General features: G+C 40.6%; 1 protein-coding gene across 2 annotated transcripts in view; it reads right to left on the reverse strand.

Moving 5' to 3' along the window:
• slc39a11 (solute carrier family 39, member 11) overlaps window positions 1–14,895 on the reverse strand; it is a 174,995-nt gene extending 160,100 nt beyond the window's left edge. For both annotated transcript variants that reach the window (XM_082543682.1, XM_082543681.1), the window contains exons 1-3: window positions 14,832–14,895; window positions 11,964–12,081; window positions 9,814–9,852 (exon numbers count right to left, since the gene is read on the reverse strand). In XM_082543682.1, coding sequence (XP_082399808.1) covers window positions 9,814–9,852; window positions 11,964–12,071 — 147 coding nt within the window. In that variant the 5' untranslated portion in view covers window positions 12,072–12,081; window positions 14,832–14,895. The remainder of the gene's footprint in view (window positions 1–9,813; window positions 9,853–11,963; window positions 12,082–14,831) is intronic.
• Between the last annotated feature and the right edge of the window lie 6,162 nt (window positions 14,896–21,057).

The following is a 21,057-nucleotide window of genomic DNA, read 5'->3' on the forward strand; positions in this document are numbered from 1 at the left end:
AAGGGAAACTTTTTAACAGGATGAAACCTCCGGCAGAACAAGGCTCGGGGAGGGACAGCCATCGGTCCCAAATGGTTGGGGATGAAGGGAGGGAAACAGGACAAAAGATACAGTGTAGCAAAGGGCCAGAGATTAAAAATAACTAATGATTAAAGGTACAATCAGGTGCAATCAAGATGTTCCATAGCTTGGCTCCTAAACATCTTGCCTTTTTAATAAACTATAGTCACAAAGACAAAGTTCAGGTCTTTTCCTTGGTCCCAATTTTGAAAAACAAGATAGTGGCAATATCCAATCCCAATCCAGGAGATTGCAGGAATCCAAAGGTGAGAGGCATATGCCTAAACAAACTGGTGCTGTGTCAGTAGTGATCTAGATGCTGTACCAGTCTGTCGCGGTAAAGAGCGTGCTGAGCCTTGACGTGAAGCTGTCGATTTACAGATCAATCTTTGCTCCCAGCCAGAAGCTCGGTGTAGTGACCAAAAGAATGACTGTGGATACAAGCAACAGAAATAACATTCCTCCATAAGGTGTCTGGCCTACAACTTACAGCGAGGGTGACATACTCAGTTCAGCAGGGGCTAAGAACAGCGCCACGACTGCCCCACATTGAAAAGCCGGTTCAAATGGTTTGGGCATCTGATCGGGATGCCTCCAGGGCACCCGCTCAGTAAGTTGGTTCAGACATGTCCTACAAGCAGGAGGGCCCAGGGCCGACCCATGACACGCTGGAGAGATTATGCCTCTCAGCTGGCTTGGGAATGCCTCAGTGCCGCCCTGGAAGAGCTCGAGGAAGTGGCTCGGGAAAGGGAGGCCTGGGAGTATCTGCATAAGACTGCTCTCCCCATGACCCAGACCTTGATAAGTGGCAGAAAATGGAGAGATAGATGGGTTGCTGGCTTTAACATCAAAACAAGATTGCCTCCCCCCCACATTATAGTTTATATGTTTCAAACAAATGTAGGGTTTTAGCGATGCACTTATAAACAAAAGCATAATGCTGTAAGTTGCATTTTGCACAGTACTCGATTTGGGTTTGTGCACGTATATTTGTATGTGTTTGTGGGGCGGACGTTGAGTGGAAAGGGTTGCATGATTTTACACCAACAATGAGAGCTGAAAGATGCTGTTTTGAGACAGCATGACGTGATAGTCTACTGTCACAAAGTGTGTGTGCGTGCATGTTAGGACAGCAGATGTTAGGCATGGAAACAGGGTGGCATCTGAATCATGAGACACAAAAAGCATGACACATGCTCTTCAAACACCCACTGATCCTCACACACAGACAGACGCACACAACTCAACATGGCTTTTCTGCAGGGCAATGTATTTTCTATTTAAAAATGAGTACACAATGTGTTTTTGTGTTGTGATATTGGAAGAAAAAATATCACAAAGATTATGTGTTATTAGAGAGTGGAGTAACTGCAGTGGTGATGACTAGCTGCTTTCATCTCATCAATTCTTAACCATGTCATTCAGCATCAGTATTAGCAATTTACAATTAATTATATACATTCCACTCTCTCAGCTTATGGAGGGTTCACGAGTCACCTCAAGATGTGTAACTGCCATAGCATTTGTTTTATTAGGGCCTCTTCAGCAAAGGACAGAAAGAACTGAGTTTTTGGGTATAAAACTTTCACTGCAAATTAAAATGTTCTGAGCTTAACGTCAGCACATTCATCTGGATGTCAAACTGTTTCAGTAATTTATTACAAAAGAGGGATTTTAACATCTGACAGCAGTAACAAAATTATATTTTTCCTGCGTGCTTTTTGAAAGATGACAAGAAAAATGTGCTTAGCTTTTAAATAGATTTTTTTTTTTTTTGTAAAGAGACGCAAAGCTTTTTGAATCAAATCAGAATCAATTTTCAGTTCCAGGCCAATATTCATTTCAGTTAATAGAAAATGGGGTTACATTTTACAAAAACGCGAAGTGCTACACTGCACCGTTAATAATGTTTGTGTCTCCTGCAGTGGAAAAAAGGCTCTGCAAAAACACTTCTTCTAGTTAGATGCACTGTTTTGCCAGAACCCAATACAACAGCAGCTAATGTGAAATAAAAGGATGAGTTTAGTTTTTCCCACAGTATTTTCAATATAGTCACACTGCAGTATAGCGATAACCCAACTGCAGGTCGGAATAATACAATTGGAGCATTTATGGGTTCCTGGCAAAAATGACAAGTGTAAAAAAAATACTAAATCTAAAGGGGCACAAGTGCATCCCAGCAAATACGGCTGAAACTCCAGCATCATCTCACCAACAGATGTCAAGAAAAGACAACAGTGTTCAGCATCAAAATGTTTGCTGGGATAAACACTGGATCATTGGAGCATATCAACGAATGTCTCGAGGTTTGATGGATGAACATAATCAAGGAAAGTAAGACTAACACAAGAGAGAAATGTACATTTCAAAGTAAAACAGGAAGTAACCAAAAGACAAATGCTAAACACTGAGACAAGAAAAGAAAATACTACAGAGAAAAGAAAACACAGGAGGGCAAAGGAACTGACATTGAAACAAGACAGAGAGGGAAACCGTCAGGGTGCTAAAGACACAACATGAACTCAAGAAGACTGTAGCATCTAGCAAGAGTCAGCCTTACTAGCATCCATGGTAGCATGTTTAATACCAAAGTAGAAGCTTGAACAAGCCATTTAAGTTGATAAAAGGTCAGTGAAAACTTTTAAAGACAGATAACAATTCATTTCCACTGAACTGCCATCACTTAATGCTGTGTAACATTCCCTCCCACTGTATCTGCTTCCCTACTTTAAAATGGATTGACCTTACTTCCCTCTCCGCACAGCCAAAAAGCAATCCAAGCCTTGTCTTCTTTGAAAATCATAAGAGAAGAGTCCCATCCTGCCTTCCATCTCCACTCATTTTGCTTTTCTAAATGGCTGAAGAGTTTAATTTGTTCTGATAAAAGCCAAATGCAGCTCTAAACCTCACACGTGGCAAAATCCGAAGATGTGGAAAAAAAATACTTTCTTGCTCCATCCGTTCATCTTATAATACAAACAGGGATAAAAACTTTTATATTTCTTCTGTAAGTTGTTGACTGCAAAGTCTAATGTATTCATTTGAACCAAACAGATAGCTACAGTGCCTCAAATCTAAGCTAAGTGTGGCACATCCAGAATAAAATTGTGTTTCTTATCAAAACTATATTATTAAAAAATGTGAATTATGCAAAGAAAAATAAGAGGACTGGATAGATTGTAACACTATCTCACCAATAAGCCAAAAGTTACGCTGTGAAAAACATATTTTAAAAAGATTTCAGTTCCCATAATTGCAAAGAAGTTCAGCAAATGTTTGAAGCAGCCCTCGGCTCTTTTCTCCTTATGAGCCATTTCATTAGAATGTATAAGAGCAACAGCTAAGCCCGCGAAGTAATTGAAAAGCTGTTAAGACCAAAATGAAGATAAAGGAGGTGGGGGCCAAGATTGGATCTATCTTTCTCAAAGAAGCGTGGACAATCTCTCATCATTTGGCATTCATCTTATCAGCTCACTCATCTGAGCTCGTAATTAACAACAAGCTCTGAACCAGTTGGAGGGATTGCAATTAAGGTCCCAGTCTTATTCAAAAAGAGAAAGAAACAGAGATTCCACAAGTATGTGTCGGCTATTTGCAATGCTTGACTCAAATTTATCATTTCACCTTGTTTGGGGTGAAATAGTATCAGACCACACTGATGACAGATGAGTTGTTGTTCGTTACGTAACCGCAGTGGCTAGTTTGCATGCATTAGTCAACTATTACTGCGCACAAGATCAAATGTTAGAATGACTTTATGAATAGATCATAAAGTCATCTGTCTCCCAGCCTCACATCCATCTGTCTCATGCCTGTTTGTCCACTACATATTCCTCACATCTCACTGCTCTCCCTGAAAATTAACGCTTCCCTTTTTTCCACTCTTTACATGTAGGATGGCTGCTCTCTCTCTCTATAGTGGCAAAATAAAGGACACCAAATAGTAACCAGTTGTCATGGCAGATGAATCTGAATTCGAATGTAAATCTTATATACAGTTTGTGTTTTCCATGACATCTTCCTGCGTGTTTCACAATAAAAGCCTAAAAAAAAAAAAAAAGAAGGCTCCTTGTCTACTGAAATGGTATATGTGCTTTTAATTTTTAATGTGGAGTAATGAGGTAACTTTTGCAGAGGAGGAGCAGACGGACTACAATTCAAACAAAGATATTTAAAAGAAAAGAAGAGACCAAACACTATGAGATGAAACACAGCATTCATGTAAATCAAAGAAAAATAGAAACGTTGTTACTAGTTTTGGTTAACTTTGGTTTTGTTAGATTTTAAAAAAGAATAAAAGATCTTTTGCAGCCAGTACTACAGCTCTTTTGGCTTACATCCATCTGATCCTGCACTTTACCTCACACTTTCAAGCTGGAGCACTTAATTAAAAAGTTAATCGGTGCACAGCATTAAAAAGAACAAGCTGGAGCTGCAGTGATTTTCAAAGAATGGGTGGTGTGTCTACACAGACACCATTAGTAACAGCGTATAATCATTACTTTTTGTGCAAGAAGGAATTTGTGGAAACAAACAGTGAGGTTCTAATTTATTTAAAGTTCCACTCATCAATATATAACAACTGTGTAATATGACTAGGTGCGCGTAATAGAGCCATTTAATTAAATTGCAAAATAAATGTATAAAATTATTCACTGTAGCCAGTTACAAATCAAAACATAAGTGATTAGACAGAAGTTGCAGTTGAACAATATAGTTACTAAATAAAGCATACTAATATGACATTACATAACTGACTGAAAATCACTGGTCTAAAAATAACAGTTTATGGCATAAACAATACCATAAATACCATAAACTCGTCTCCACAGTTCCCAGACATTTAGGGAGTGTAGTTAAAAGAAGTGGGGAAGCTACACATTAGCAAAAATGGGACTATCCAATTTTTTTAAGATGTGGTGATGGCATCAAATTCAAAAGGAGCTAATATTTTTATTTAAAAAGTACATTGTGGCAGTGCAGAGGGGAGTAGGCTCAGCCAAATGGCTCCCCGGCCTCAGTCGGGCGATGGGGGTATGTGGCAGGGCGTGGTCTGTGGTGTGGCTGCCAGGGAGGCGGACGCACCTGGTTGACATGAGCTATCACGCCTCACCCGCTTAAGTAGACTGAACTATGTCCTGATGTTGTTGTTAGTGTGTGTTACTGCGAGCTGAAAAGCTGCAGCCGATTGTAAAACGGCAACCGTGATCATAAAGATGCTGAAAAGCGTGAAACCGGGGCTGCCATGGAGTTATTACACGTCTTTAGATTAAATATTTTATGTGTTTTTATGATCTATTGTGAATAAAATATGTCTTTACAAGATGCTTAAATCATTACATTCTATATATATATATATATATATATATATATATATATATATATATTTCACTAACAAGCTGATCTACAATACGGCAGCAGTGATCAGTGAGATGCTTGGCTACAAGTTGAACAGCCACAAGGGGCAGTACCCTCCATGGAGAAGGAGGCTAGAGGGCAAGATCAAAGTAGCACGGAGGGAGGTTAGCCAACTAACGGAGTTGCAGAAAGGTGCGACAAATAAGGTGCCTAAGAAATACAGCAAGCTGTCCATACCTGAGGCCTTGGAAACTGCCAAGCAAAGACTCACAGCCTTGGCCAGCCGCTTGAGGAGGTACACCAGAGAGATAGAAGGCAGAAGAATAAACCAGCTGTTCTCCACAGAACCAGCAAAGGTGTACTCTCAGTGGCAAGGGAACAATAAGAGAACAGCACCACCAAGGCTGGAGACGGAGCAATACTGGAAGAGCATATGGGAGAAGGATGCAACCCATAACGGCAATGCTCAGTGGCTAGAGGATCTGAGGGCTGACCACAGCGACCTCCCTGAACAGGGTCCAGTAACCATCACAGTGGCAGATATCCAAGAAAGGGTCTCCAGTATGAAGAGTTGGACAGCACCAGGGCCCGACATGGTTCACACCTACTGGCTGAAGAAGCTGACTGCACTCCACGAGCGTCTGGCAGCACAAATGAACCAGCTGCTAGTTAACGAGAGACACCCGGAATGGCTAACCGAAGGTCGGACGGTCCTGATCCCCAAGGACCCCAAGAAGGGACCGGTCCCCTCCAACTACCGACCAATAACCTGCCTCAGTACTACATGGAAGCTCCTGTCAGGCATCATATCGGCTAAGATGAACAGGCACATGGGTCAATACATGAGCGGGACACAGAAAGGAATTGGCAAGAATACCAGAGGCGCAAAACACCAGCTACTGGTAGACAGAACAATCAGCCGAGACTGCAAGACCAGACTGACCAACCTGTGCACTGCCTGGATTGATTACAAGAAGGCCTATGACTCAATGCCCCACAGCTGGATACTGGAATGCCTAGAATTGTACAAGATCAATGGGACCCTAAGAGCCTTCATCAGGAACTCAATGGGGATGTGGCGTACAACACTAGAGGCCAACTCCAAGCCCATAGCACAAGTCACCATCAAGTGCGGGATCTACCAAGGAGATGCTCTGTCCCCACTGCTGTTCTGCATAGGCCTGAACCCCCTCAGTGAGATCATTAACAAGACTGGCTACGGATACCGACTACGGAACGGAGCAGTTGTCAGCCACCTCCTGTACATGGATGACATCAAGCTGTATGCCAAGAGTGAACGAGACATCGATTCACTGATCCACACTACCAGGCTATACAGCAATGACATTGGAATGTCGTTCGGACTGGAGAAGTGTAGTCGGATGGTAACAAAGAGAGGGAAGGTAGTCAGAACTGAGGGGATTGATCTACCAGAAGGCAACATTGCAGACATAGAGGACAGTTACAAGTACCTGGGGATCCCGCAGGCAAATGGGAACCATGAAGAGGCCGCTAGAAAGGCTGCAACCACCAAGTACCTGCAGAGGGTCAGGCAAGTCCTGAGGAGTCAGCTGAATGGTAAGAACAAGATCCGGGCCATCAACACATACGCCCTGCCCGTGATCAGATACCCTGCTGGGGTAATAAGCTGGCCAAAGGAGGAGATAGAAACCACTGACATAAAGACAAGAAAGCTCCTTACCATGCATGGAGGGTTTCACCCCAAGTCCAGCACCCTGAGGCTGTACGATAAGCGGAAGGAAGGGGGCCGGGGACTGGTGAGTGTCAGCACCACAGTCCAGGATGAGACAAGGAACATCCAAGAATACATTGGGAAGATGGCCCCAACTGACCGAGTGCTCAGTGAATACCTCAGGCAGCAGAAACCCAAGAAAGAGGAGGGAGACGAGGAACCATCATGGAAGGACAGGCCCCTGCACGGTATGTACCACCGGCAGATAGAGGAGGTGGCTGATATCCAGAAATCCTACCAGTGGCTGGACAAAGCTGGACTGAAAGACAGCACAGAGGCACTAATCATGGCAGCACAAGAACAAGCTCTGAGCACAAGATCCATAGAGGCTGGGGTCTATCACACCAGGCGAGACCCCAGGTGCAGGCTGTGTAAAGATGCCCCAGAGACAATCCAGCACATAACAGCAGGGTGCAAGATGCTAGCAGGCAAGGCATACATGGAACGCCATAACCAAGTGGCCGGCATAGTGTACAGGAACATCTGTGCTGAGTACAACCTGGAAGTCCCGAGGTCAAAATGGGAGATGCCCCCAAGGGTGGTGGAGAATGACCGAGCTAAGATCCTGTGGGACTTCCAGATACAGACGGACAAAATGGTGGTGGCTAACCAACCGGACATAGTGGTGGTAAACAAACAGAAGAAGGCGGCCGTAGTGATCGATGTAGCGGTTCCGAATGACAGCAATATCAGGAAGAAGGAACACGAGAAGCTGGAGAAATACCAAGGGCTCAGAGAAGAGCTCGAGAGGATGTGGAGGGTGAAGGTAACGGTGGTCCCCGTGGTAATCGGAGCACTAGGTGCGGTGACTCCCAAGCTAGGCGAGTGGCTCCAGCAGATCCCGGGAACAACATCGGAAATCTCTGTCCAGAAGAGCGCAGTCCTGGGAACAGCTAAGATACTGCGCAGGACCCTCAAGCTCCCAGGCCTCTGGTAGAGGACCCGAGCTTGAAGGATAAACCGCCCGCAGGGGCGTGCTGGGTGTTTTTTTTTTTTTTCACACAGCATCCCAACTTTTTGGAATTGGGGTTGTTTGGATATATAGGTTGTCTGTAGGTTATAGTTCTCAATAATAATATGAAAATGAACATTAACTAATGGTGAAAAGTTACAGAAACATTGCTTTATCACTGTAGGAGGATATTCTTTGCCTCTCTAAAAGGACTGTACCTGTCCCCTCTGTCTCTGTGCTGGGGTCTGGATGTGTCTGAGGGATTTTCCTTTTACTTTGTTTGTCATTTGCTGATTGGAGCAGTCTTTTTTCCACAGTTTTTCATGTGTTTGTGTAAACTGGTGTGCGGCCACAGTAGCAAATAGCCTTTCTCCACACATCTCAGTTTGCAGTGTTTTCATTTAGAGCTGTAAAATATCTCCACATGACGTTCCTCTTTCTCTCTGCCATCACTCTCTCTCACTGCAGCCTACATGTGTCTGCTCAGTGCGGCTGCTTCACGTGAAGCACGGGAGGAGGAGGAGCAAAGTATGCCAACATGTGAACACCAGCCATGTTACATCAACTTCTCAACCATTTTCAGATGTATAACAATCATGGTGACAATATAAGACCAAGTGAATAAGGGCCAAGCCACACAGGCCCAGAGGCCAATCTATGACCACCTGCCAACCAGCAGTCGTCAGGGAAAAATGTGTTTTTCCCCAACAGGTTGAGAGTGGTTGCTGGAGGTTGATGGCAGGCGCTGAGAAGATGATTTCTAAGGCTCCAGTAATACAGGCCTACAGACTGGTCAGTGACACCCCCCGCCCACCCCCAGCAACCATCTGTCGCGGGAAAATGCGTATTTCCAAACAAGTTGGCAAAAATTGTCTTGTGAATGCTTTAGGTGGAGGAATTTAGCTGTAGTTTGAATGGAAGTAACAAATGCGTCTACAAACGGAGGCCAGCTGCTATCTGAGCCATAATGAAACTGTCAGCCTCCAAGTAGATACACCTCTGGTATCAAAATCCTACATCACCTTGTTCTAAAGTTATCGCATTCACAAGATTTTCAGAAAACCTGACTTTTGACCTTGAGGTTGAGGTCACCGGGATTCGAATTTCATGTGATGAGTGAGAGCTTTGACTGAGTGCCGCCTCCAGGAACCACTGCCAACCAGTCATTTACCTAGCAACCACTGGTTAGATGACGTCCAATATGGCAGACAGCTTTAGACAAAGTGTGCATGACATTACGTGAGAAACCTCAATACAAGGAGTGACGTCTATTTTCTCAGTACTAAATGTAAAGAGAAGAAACTGAAACCAAAGTATCAATCTCATCATGCTATTATAAATCTGATACCAACACCAACACTGCTAATGATAGTATCGATCCACTCATCCCAACAAGGCCAGCTGATATATGTGATCTATATCTATAAACTGCTCGTACTGCAGGGATTTAAACATCGTAATTGAATGAGTGACAGTGCTGTTAAGGGGATGCATTTTCAGTTGTAGGGTGATACCTGCAGGGGAACACTTCTCTCAGATTTTTAATGAAACGACATGGCAGCTGGATGTGTCAGAGTTTCTCTCTATGAGGAGGAAACTTGCCTTGCTGCAGTGGAACGTTTAAAAGCCAATCACCTCATAGCAATGTATGTGTGAGTATGTGGTTCAGCTCAAATGAAACCTTACTCACCCCAGCTGCAAAGCCTAAACTTCCATCCAAGATGCGCTTCTGAAAAGGGCAGACAAGAAGAGAGATTGTGAGTGAGGCAGGGAAATCGATATCGTAGTAACCCTGACAGTGGAAGAGCCAGCAGTTCAGTGCATTCCTCACCATCGACTTAACTCGGCAAAATGGGCATGTGTTACCGGAGTCAGAAATGGTAAAAATACATCAAACAGTGTGCAGGTTTTGCACAGTGTTTTCATGCTTTCTGATTCATTTCTCTGCGATTTAGCTGAATAAATTTACGGTTTATCATATCACTTAAAGGTTGCAGAAACAAATATTGACATCACTAGCTGCTAAAGTGTTCTGGATTTTCTCACTGTGTGTCCACATAGACTTAAATTCTATATGTGGTGAGCTGTCGGGTGATGGTGAACACACCAACACATAAATAAATTATTCAACTGTGTGTATCCATTCCACACCTACAAATAATTTTGTCACAAAAAGTCCAGCTGTGCTGTAATTGAATGCAGCTGATATCCAAGCAGAACACACATGTATGAGACTGTGTGTTAGAAAAGACTGATATCGGGTTTTTAAGACCAACACACATGCAGATATTTGGTGATTTAAAAATGTGATCTTGGAATATATCCACCAACATTTTTTTTTTTTGACATACAAAACATAAACAGATTCTCCTAAAATGTGTTACCTGTGGTTATTTATTTACTCACTTGTGCTCTGCCTGACTTTACTTAGATCAGCTGGTTTTTTGAAATTGTGCGATTCCAAATATGTGTGCTGTCAACAGGGAAGTAGCAGAGTGGCTTTTCCTCTCTCTGATGGACAAACTATTCAACATCGATACTCATTTAATGGGTTAAGACTGCTTCCTCCATCTAGTCTTAATCTTTTTTATTTCATTTGACGACCACTATAAATGCTGGCACTGATAGCTCAGCAAACAGCGAATATCTGCCGCTAATAAATTAAAAATTGACCTGGCTGCAATGCATTCATTTTAAACTCTTAACATTATTGAATTTTCCACCATAAATTACTACACGTGGATGAGAGAGTGGCGTGCTGAGTTAAAATCCAGCATGGATGCCAACCACAGACACACATATCTGCTGATTAGCGCTAATCAACACTGAATAAGATAATTAAGTGAAAATGTTATAAAAGACACCAACAGCACAAGCATAGATGAGACAGCAGTGACTCATATTTAGATGAGGTGATTGCTGCCTATCAGAAACACTGCAAACGTTAAGCCTGACTAGTAGCAAAACTTCACATGTCCATAACTTAAGAACTACAGAAGTATAGAACCTTTTGTTAAAGAAAAATTTGAAGTGCAGGCTTTGAAATGTACTGAAAGTATAAAAATAAAAAGTCACTTTTAAGGTTATTTCTACCAGCTAGTTTATCATTTTAAATTTGAATTCTAATGAATTCACTCGACTTGATCTGTTATGTAGAACAGAAGCAAGAAAGAAAAACAGAAGGAACCTAAAAACTAGCTGTATTCAAAAACGCAGATTGTTACGGTGGCCCTGAGAGATCAAACAGACTGAAAATATCCGCAAATAGAAAAATGCTGCAGAATCACATAAAACACAAGGACATTAAATGAAATACAATGAAAATAGGAACAAAAATGTCTGTTCTGTCACATTATTGTATCCCCAGAAACACTTCTGCTTTTTTTAGCTTTTGTAGTGTTTGGGGGTTTTTTAATGTTGCTTTTTAGTTGTGTTGCTTTTGAATGCTGTTTAGTTGGACATTTCAACATGGGAGTCTATGGTGATTTACCCACTTGTAGAGCCAGTCTCAAGTGGCCCTGGTAGGAACTCTTTGTTTTTGTAGGAGCTGCCAGCAAACAGAGAAAACATGAGACATGGAAGGGCCCTGTCTAGCTGGCTTGCAGCAACCAAACTTTCAAAATAAGAGAAAAGTAGTAGATTCATTTGAGATAGCACCGTTCTTTCAGATTAAAAAAAATATATAAAAATTATAAATTCTAAAATTTGTCACCAAATGTAGGCAACTGTAAATTGACCAGGTCACACTAAGTTCATGAGTGGAAAACTCTAGCTCACCAAATAATTTGCTAGTATTTCTTTAGAAGAGCGATTCCTGGAGCTCAGAGTGACACTCATTACCTGTCGGCTGGAGAAGATGAACACCAGAGCAGCTCCGGCAGCAGTCAGACCCCATGTGAACAGAGTCCCCAGCAGGGCCTGGGTCACAGGGCTGTAGCCTTCTAGCATAGTGACAGACCTAAACAAACAACACGGCCACACTAAAAGTTAGCCCGTGGCACATCGACATTATATTCAAAAAGATAGGCGACAGAAAGACTGCAGAAAGACTTTGAAAACTAGAGTAAAACAAAAAAGGCTGCTTTCAGGTAATCCTACAAGGCAACAAGACTCCTCTTAAGTCAACACACATGCTAATGCACAGCCCTCGTGTGACTGACTCACGCCTCACACCTTGTTTTTTCAGCACACAGTGGAACAAAAAGATGTTTCAAATCCTGTTTGCTTTGCATTTTAACATCCTGGATTTCTTTTTTCTATTGCTGCACTATGATTATTATCACTGCCGTCCTAGGGTTTCAATCATCAACACACCAAATGATTTTCATGTTAATATACAATATTCACTTTTTAAATTCCAGTGAAATCAGTTAGTAGTAGTTGTTAGTAAAACTTTTATTTAAATATGAGTGCCTATAAGCTCTGTCTGATAATAAGCCTGTTAACTTTTGGTAAGCCCAATATCTGCCTGAAAAGTTCAGCCCCTTGTGGTCAATTCAACTTATTCAATTCAATTTAGTTTTATCTTCTCAAGGCACTTTGCTCTGTCTCTACCTTCCAATACAATTTAAACCACATTATCCAATGTGCAGTCAGGGCCCACCACATTTGGGGACCCATCCAAGGCACAGATGAAAAAGAGATCTCTTAAACTTTCAGATCATCAAGACATGTATATATATATTTATCATAACAAAATAATATAAAGTGTAAAATGCAGTCCTCCTTTTTGTTACCTGCTCCTTTCTCACCTCCACTGCTAAAGAAATTAGTCTACAGCTAACTGCTGTATTTGCACTACTTCCAAAATGAATGAAACAAGTAGAAGGGGAAATATCAAACAACAGAGGGTAAAAAAAAACAGGCATATGCAACCTTTATGGAAACTGCCTATTTTGTTCTTTTTTCTTCTTCTTTTTTTGTTCAAGCAATTCAAGATGAAGACACTGCAGTTCACTTTAAAGTTGTTAAGACAACATTCAGCAAAATGACAAGCAAGATAATTCGGGTGTACACAGGTGGAGCCGTGTGTGCATGTGTATGTGAAAGGACACACAATTAAATTATAAAATACACATTATCCTTTTAAAAAAAGCTTAATTTTTTTAAATTGTTCTTCATTTTCCATTTTATATAAGACACGTTTTACATCGTGGGCCACATATAGCCCACTTTAGATGTAAGTGGACCACACAATTTAAACTCTTGCAAATAGGTTTAAGCACACATCTAATCAAACGTTTAATACCTGAGATATTTTAATATTATATGTCATTTCAACAATAAAAAAAATGTTGCTTTGAGCTTAAATTGAGGTCACTTTAAGGTCTTCAAGGTCATTTTAAATCTCAATTTCAAATTGTAAAGTTAGATTGTTATTGATCCTTTTTAGCTTAAAGTGTATATTTACTCCCCTTACCTCAGTCTTAAAGTGTATATTTACTTCTTACTCTTCCTATATTTATTGTTGGGGTTTTTTGCATTGAATGGACCTGGAGCCTCGTCATCTCGTCTCTCTATATACTGTACTGTATATAGCAGAGATGACAATAAAGTTTACTTTGACTTTGAACTTTTAATGAATATTTGAATTAGATAAAAAGTTCTTACTTCACTGCACAGACTGTCCTGTGATTATAAAACTTTATTTTTTTGTAATTGAATGTCTTTTTGTGTTTTGTTTTATTTTGCTTTGCTCCTTTTTAAGGTGAACCCACTACAGAAATCGTAAATTTCTATAGTAGATCGTGAAAAAACAGGAACTTTCTGTTATTCAATTGTTTACCTATTAGTTGTTTACGTTGGTGTAGTGTGAATGGTCATGGAGGAGGTCTTTATCATTAGAAAAAGCTGTACAGCTAAAAGTCAAACACATATGCCCTCCATTATATTTTCCAAACCCATCCAGTGGGTAGATTGGAGTCTTTGGTGGGCTGATTCTGGCCCCTGGACCTTATTTTTGACACCCATGAGTTAATGAAAAGAATGATTGGGATGGCTACTTTAAAAATTTTCCCCAGAAAGGTATGATGCTGTCTATAAAAACTATTCTCTGTGTTATACACGTTGCTTTTTGTCATATCTAACTATTGAAGAAAGGATGAAAGAAAAAAGCCTGATCATGAAAACATGTCGGCTAGAGCTCCTAAACATTTGTGCCCAGGTCTCTGTAACTGGCAGGTGTGCCAACAATACTGTCAGACTATGTGAGACTGCAGCAGTAAAACCCTGGTAGTGTTACAATGAACAAGAGAGGAGCACATAGGAAAAATATTCGCCTCGTACGGGTGGATTCATTTTGGAGCGTAAAGTTAAACGTATTCCTTTCGTGTGCGTATACAATCAGCTTTAAATGACAGCTGACTCTTGTCAACAGCTGTTAACTATTTTTTCATTTTCTCGTCTTTTCCTTTTCCTTTGCTCTGTTCTGCGATATAACCGGTCTTCGTGGAGACCTTCTGGCGAATCGAGTTTTAAATACCAATACACGTGAGGAGCACAAAGTGCAGATTACAGAAAACAGAGGTAAATGAAAGCAAGCCGGCTCTCTTAAAATATTCGCTTTGTTTTTAAAAATATCAGTGTCATATTTCCAAAACACGCTGTTTCTGGTATTGTGAAGCGAAAGTAATGAATTCGGCACAGTTCAATTTTATCCTAAATCTATTGTATCGCTAATTTCTTTATAAGTCTTTCAGGTTTACTCACTTCTTTCCAGCAGCACTCCGAGTGCTCTGTATTTACTTCCTACTTCCTAGTACACGTGTCTATGACTCTATTAGCCCCGCCTCTGCTCGCAGGCTATTGGCCATCAACTTTAACAGTAGTAATCGAAGACAGCGTTCATTATCATCAATATTATTATTATTTTTTTATTATGATTTTTTTTGTTATTATTAGTAGTAGTATTACGTATTTATTTATTAATTTATTTAAAATTTAAGCCAACTTTATTTATAAACCACTGACTTAAGTGCTGAAAATACGAATATAAATATTTCAGGAGAATATTTTAAATTTAACCTTCCAAATGTAATCTGTGCATTGTTTTTTGTTTGTAATTGACTGATTCAAACTATCCGCTTTTTTGTAGGTCATATAGGCAAGGAGTTTTCTCACACTGGTGGGATAGACACTCGCTCTTTTGGCCCCCTTTTGTTTTCAGAACTGCCTTGTGTGTGCCTGGCATACACTGAAGTTGGATTCCTCTGAGATTTTGCTGAGAACTCATTCCACCACATCATGAAGACGCTCTCTATTGGAGGGTTTTTTTAGTGCAATGAACTCACTTTTGTATGTGTTCAAGAAAACACACTGAGATGATTTGAGCTTTGCAACATTATGCAGCTGGAAGCAACCATTCAAAGATGGCAATAATAGGTAGGCTGTGGCATTTAGGTTTGTGCTAAAAAGCCCCGAATGTGCCATAAAATACCTCGATAGTAGAGGGTGGGCCATTTATATGGATACACCGTAATAACATGGGAATGGTTGGTGATATTAAAGTCCTGTTTGTGGCACATTAGTATATGTGAGGGGGCAAACTCCTCAAGATGGGTGGTGACCATGGTGGCCATTTAGAAGTCGGCCATCTTGGTTACAACTTTTGTTTTTTCAATAGGAAAAGGGCCATGTGACACATCAAACTTATTGGTAATGTCACAAGAAAAACAATGGTGTGCTTGGTTTCAATGTAACTTTATTCTTTCATGAGTTATTTACAAGTTTCTGACCACTTATAAAATGTGTTCAATGTGCTGCCCATTGTGTTGGATTGTCAATGCAACCCTCTTCTTCCACTCTTCACACACTGATAGCAACACCACAGGAGAAATGCCAGCACAGGCATCCAGTATCCGTAGTTTCAGGTGCTGCACATCTCGTATCTTCACACCATAGACAATTGCCTTCAGATGACCCCAAAGATAAAAGTCTAAGGGGGTCAGATCGGGAGACTTTGGGGGCCATTCAACTGGCCCACGACGACCAATCCACTTTCCAGGAAACTGTTCATCTTGGAATGCTCGGTCCTGGCACCCATAATGTGGTGGTGCACCATCTTGCTGGAAAAACTCAGGGAACGTGCCAGCTTCAGTGCATAAAGAGGGAAACACATCATCATGTAGCAATTTCAAATATCCAGTGGCCTTGAGGTTTCCATTGATGAAGAATGGACCCACTATCGTTGTACCCCATATACCACACCAAACCATCACTTTTGTTGTTCCAACAGTCTTGGAGGGATCCATCCAATGTGGGTTAGTGTCAGACCAATAGCGGTGGTTTTGTTTGTTAACTTCACCATTCACATAAAAGTTTGCCTCATCACTGAACAAAATCTTCTGCGCGAACTGAGGGTCCTGTTCCAATTTTTGTTTTGCCCATTCTGCAAATTCTGTGCGCCGATCTGGGTCATCCTTGTTGAGATGCTGCAGTAGCTGGAGTTTGTAAGGGTGCCATTTGTAAGTAGCTAATATCCGCCGAAGGGATGTTCGACTAATGCCAGTCTCCAGTGACATGTGGCGAGTGCTACGCTGTGGGCTCTTGCTGAATGAAGCTAGGACAGCCACTGATGTTTCTTCATTAGTGACAGTTTTCTTGCGTCCACATTTTGGCAAATCCAACACTGAACCAGTTTCACGAAACTTAGCGAGCAGTTTGCTAACTGTAGCATGGGAGATGGGTGGTCTCGTAGGGTGTCTTGCATTGAAATCTGCTGCAATGACCCGGTTACTGCGTTCACCAGATATCAACACAGTTTCGATCCGCTCCTCACGTGTTAACCTCTTCGACATGTCAATGGCTGTGAACAAAGAGAAACTTGTAAATAACTCATGAAACAATAAAGTTACATTGAAACCAAGCACACCATTGTTTTCTTGTGACATTACCAATAAGTTTGATGTGTCACATGGCCCTCTTCCTATTGAAAAAACAAAAGTTGTATCCAAGATGGCCGACTTCTAAATGGCCACCATGGTCACCACCCATCTTGAGGAGTTTGCCCCCTCACGTATACTAATGTGCCACAAACAGGACTTTAATATCACCAACCATTCCCATGTATCCCTATAAATGGCCCACCCTGTACAACACCAGCAGCAGCCTGAACAAGGCAGGATGGATCCACACCTTCTTGTTGTTTGCACCAAATTCTTAAGCTACCATCTGAGCGTCACAGCTGAACATGAGACTTGTCAAACCAGACAATGTTTATCCAAACTTCTATTGTCCAATTTGATGAGTCACTGTGAATTATAGCCTCAAATACCTATTCTTAGGACCAGGTTTGTTTTTTTTTCCTTTTTTTTTTAGGACCAGGTGTGGTCTTCTGCTGATGTAGCCTAAGTTTAATGTGTTGTGTGAGATGCTGTTCTGTATACTTGCGTTCCTAATAGCTCAATGCTTATTGGAAGGCGTGATACCAAAGACCATTGTCCACTGACCTATGGCATCAACAAGACATTTTCCTTCAGAGAATTCCCACTCACTGGATAATTTCTCTTTTTCAGAAGATTCCATGTAAACTCTATAGATTGCTGTGTGGACACCAGATATTACAGTAACGCGTTACAAGTGATGCGTTACTGTAATCCAATTACTTTTTTCAAGTAACGAGTAAAGTAAGGGATTACTATTGCAAAAAAGTTAATTAGATTACTGTTACTTTCCCGTAAGCACGCTGCGTTACTGTGTTACTAAAACCGTGATTTTTTTGCCAGAGTGTCTCATAACAATGACGTAAGCAAGTGCGACGTTCGTGGCAACAGCTGTGTGCAGATCAACAAAAGATAATATATCGAGTGCGGGAGAGTATGAGCGTGCAGCGTTTAAAGCGTGGAAATACTGACCTTACTTTGAGTTTGATTCTGTAAAAAGTGACAAAAACATTAGTGTCCGCTGTTCATTGCGTGGGAAGAAAACTTCTTTTTACAGTGAAAAAAACCCTTAACTTCCAAGCAAGCACCGAGTGCGCTGCCGCTGGAATGTGAAATTCACAGACAAACTCGTGGATTCTTCTACTGAGCGCTGCGGCTCACCTGCACCAGGGCAAACCTCCACCTGCTATACAGGTGAAAATAGAGCAACAGGACCGCTGAGTCTTTGATTTTATTTATTTTCTGCTGTGTTTCACTTGCATTTATTTGAAAGACTGAGTGTAAACACAAAAAAATATTTTATTTTATGTGCTGGAATGTGCAGAAAATAGGTTTAAATGTTAAACAAATTTCTTCCAGTCAGCGAATGTTGCATATAATTACATTTTTGCTTGATGCATGAAGTTAAAAGATGAAAACTAATAAAACAAGTTTTAAAAAGAGACTTTTCCATTTGATTACATTTTGTATGATGGATTATGTAGAAAAAGTAGAATTGGGCTGAAAGATCTATCGCTTTATCACCTATTCAGGTTGTAAATCATGTTTTTAAAAAGTAACTAAGTAACTAGGTAATTAATTACTTTTGAAAATAAGTAATCAGTAAAGTAACGGGATTACTTTTTTAGCGAAGTAATCAGTAATTAGTTACTGATTACTTTTTTCAAGTAACTTGACCAACACTGGTGGACTCTGTCATTTTCTCAAATACTCAGACTAGCCTGTCTGGCACCAACAACCATGTCACATTCAAAGTCACTTCAATCATCTTGATCCATGACTACATGCTTAAACAAGCCAAATTTCTGCCTTGTGATTGGCCGATTCAATAATTTAGCAAAAAGTGTCATTTGTAAAGTCAAAGAGGTCTAACATGTTTAGTTTCTGGGGATTTAGAACACAGGCAGTAGTTAGACAGCAGCATGCTAACTTCTATTAAAGTGTTGGAGCCTTCTTCAGTTCTTTGATCATTTCTTTCTTTCTTAAAGCTTTTTCACAAATGAGGTTTCAGTTAATTAAATAGATTTTCATTCCATGCACCTTTTTATCTGGCAGAACACTGACATTTTGGCTTGGATGGCTGCAAAAAGACCTAAGATTATAGGATTACAAAAGTCTTTGGGGAAATGAATCAACTTCTTACTTGATTTGTTTCCCAGTGCATTTGTGGTCTCAGTCTTTAGTTTCAAGCCTTATTGAACAAAGAATTATGCCCATTTATTAAACCATGGCCTTACTTCAAGCAAAGTGAATAATAAAGCAGGGTATACTTTAGGGCATGGCTGTGTACTGCTACTGGGTCCATGTGCATTTTTCCAATTTAAGAATGAGGAGAAAGCTGCAGCAAAAGTGCTAAAGTGGGGATTCAGAACCATCATCAGAACCCAGGAATCAGCCAGCGATTGAGTACATTCAAAACATCAGCAATTTCTGATATTCAAAACACTTATTTAGTTGGTCCCTGATCCTCTACTCAATAGGATTTGGTGCTCTCATCGCTGCTGCCCAGGCTCAATTCCCAGTCAGAGAGTGATGCTTGGCACTATACTGATACCCACTCATGAGTGGGCAGAAATTAATGCTGAGACTAATATTCCTCAGTCCTCATATCTTGAGTATGTGTAAGACAGTGGATTCATGTGTTTCTGTGAGTTGGACAGCTCCACAACATTCAATGTTTTCTTCAAAAGGTTAACAACTATAAGTTAAAGACATATCAAGGATAAAACTATCTGTTAAAATTGTTCTTGATGTTAACCCTGAAAACCAGTTATTTGATGGTCACAAATTTTGTTTAACACTTCCTCAAGTGATTCAGTGCTTTTGAAAAGTCAGTCATTTAGGGTACTCAAAGCACTGATGTAGTGGGTCCCTGATGGGCTAATGGCTATAATGCAGCTCACTCAGTGCATCAGCTTGGGTTTAATTACTGGTTAGGGAATCAAAGATGGCATGCCAATATACTGCTGCCCACTGAATACTTTTTGTGTGTCTTAGTCCAATGGTGCAATTCAAAACTGAGTCTAATCTTACTCAGAAATGCCCTAAAATTAGATTAATGCTCCCTTGAAAAGTGAAACTTGCATAACAAGTTGCTACACAAATGCAAGTTGGACAGTTTGAAAAGAACTTGTGTGATTTCTAACCACAGGAACCATTTTCAAAGTGAGTTTGATGTCTCCATGACAAGTTTCAGTCAAGCATTATGTTCATCTCATAACTCACGGTCCTATTTAGAGGAAGGAATTACAATCATATGATTGATAAAATGCATGTTGTTGTCAGCTTCTTAGTCAAATCCACTGCATGTCTTGTCATGTCAGGCTTCAGAAAAATAGATTTTTTATCCAAAATGCCAAAGTCAAAGCAAACCTGCTGGTGAGATCATGGTATTTATGTCAAACTGATATGCAGTCTGTCACATTCACCCAAATATAAAGTGGAAGAATCAAGTAGTTATGTCTAGTTGGTTTTCTTGTTGACGTGCCGTCAATTTAGTCTTTTTAGAAAAAAAACAAGATAAAGATGTTCAGAAAGTGAATTAAGCAGGCTTGTGTGTATAAATACACGTATATAGTTAAGTTAAAGAGATGACAATATCAGTAACAAAACTTTATATATGACCTTGGATGTAAGTCTTGAGGAACATCTATTTTTTGGTCCGAGGTTTTATTTAAAATTTCCTGGATAGAGTTCAAATGTCAACCCTGTAGCCTGGGTTTGAATAGGACTCAGGAATTGAGGTTTGGCACCTGAATGCACAGGTGCACACTAAGGTCTTTTTGTCCATCTTAATGGCACAATTCTAATCTTCATCAGTCATGGCTTGACCAAGATTGATACTTTCTTAAAAGGTCAGAGATGTGTAACAAGCTAGCTGCAAGAGGCTCAAGTGAAAGTCACGAGACAACAAATCAACTTCTCGCTTAAGTTCTCGACTCGGTAAACATTTTCCCGGTGAGTTTGTGGTCTAATTTAAAGGCTTCATGTATTCTGTATTTAGCGATATTTTGTAAAAAAGGGTCAAAAATGAACTTTCTACCTACAAAACATCA

The sequence above is a fragment of the Aulonocara stuartgranti genome (assembly GCF_965226115.1).
Source record: "Aulonocara stuartgranti genome assembly, chromosome: 8".
NCBI classification, from domain to species: domain Eukaryota; kingdom Metazoa; phylum Chordata; class Actinopteri; order Cichliformes; family Cichlidae; genus Aulonocara; species Aulonocara stuartgranti.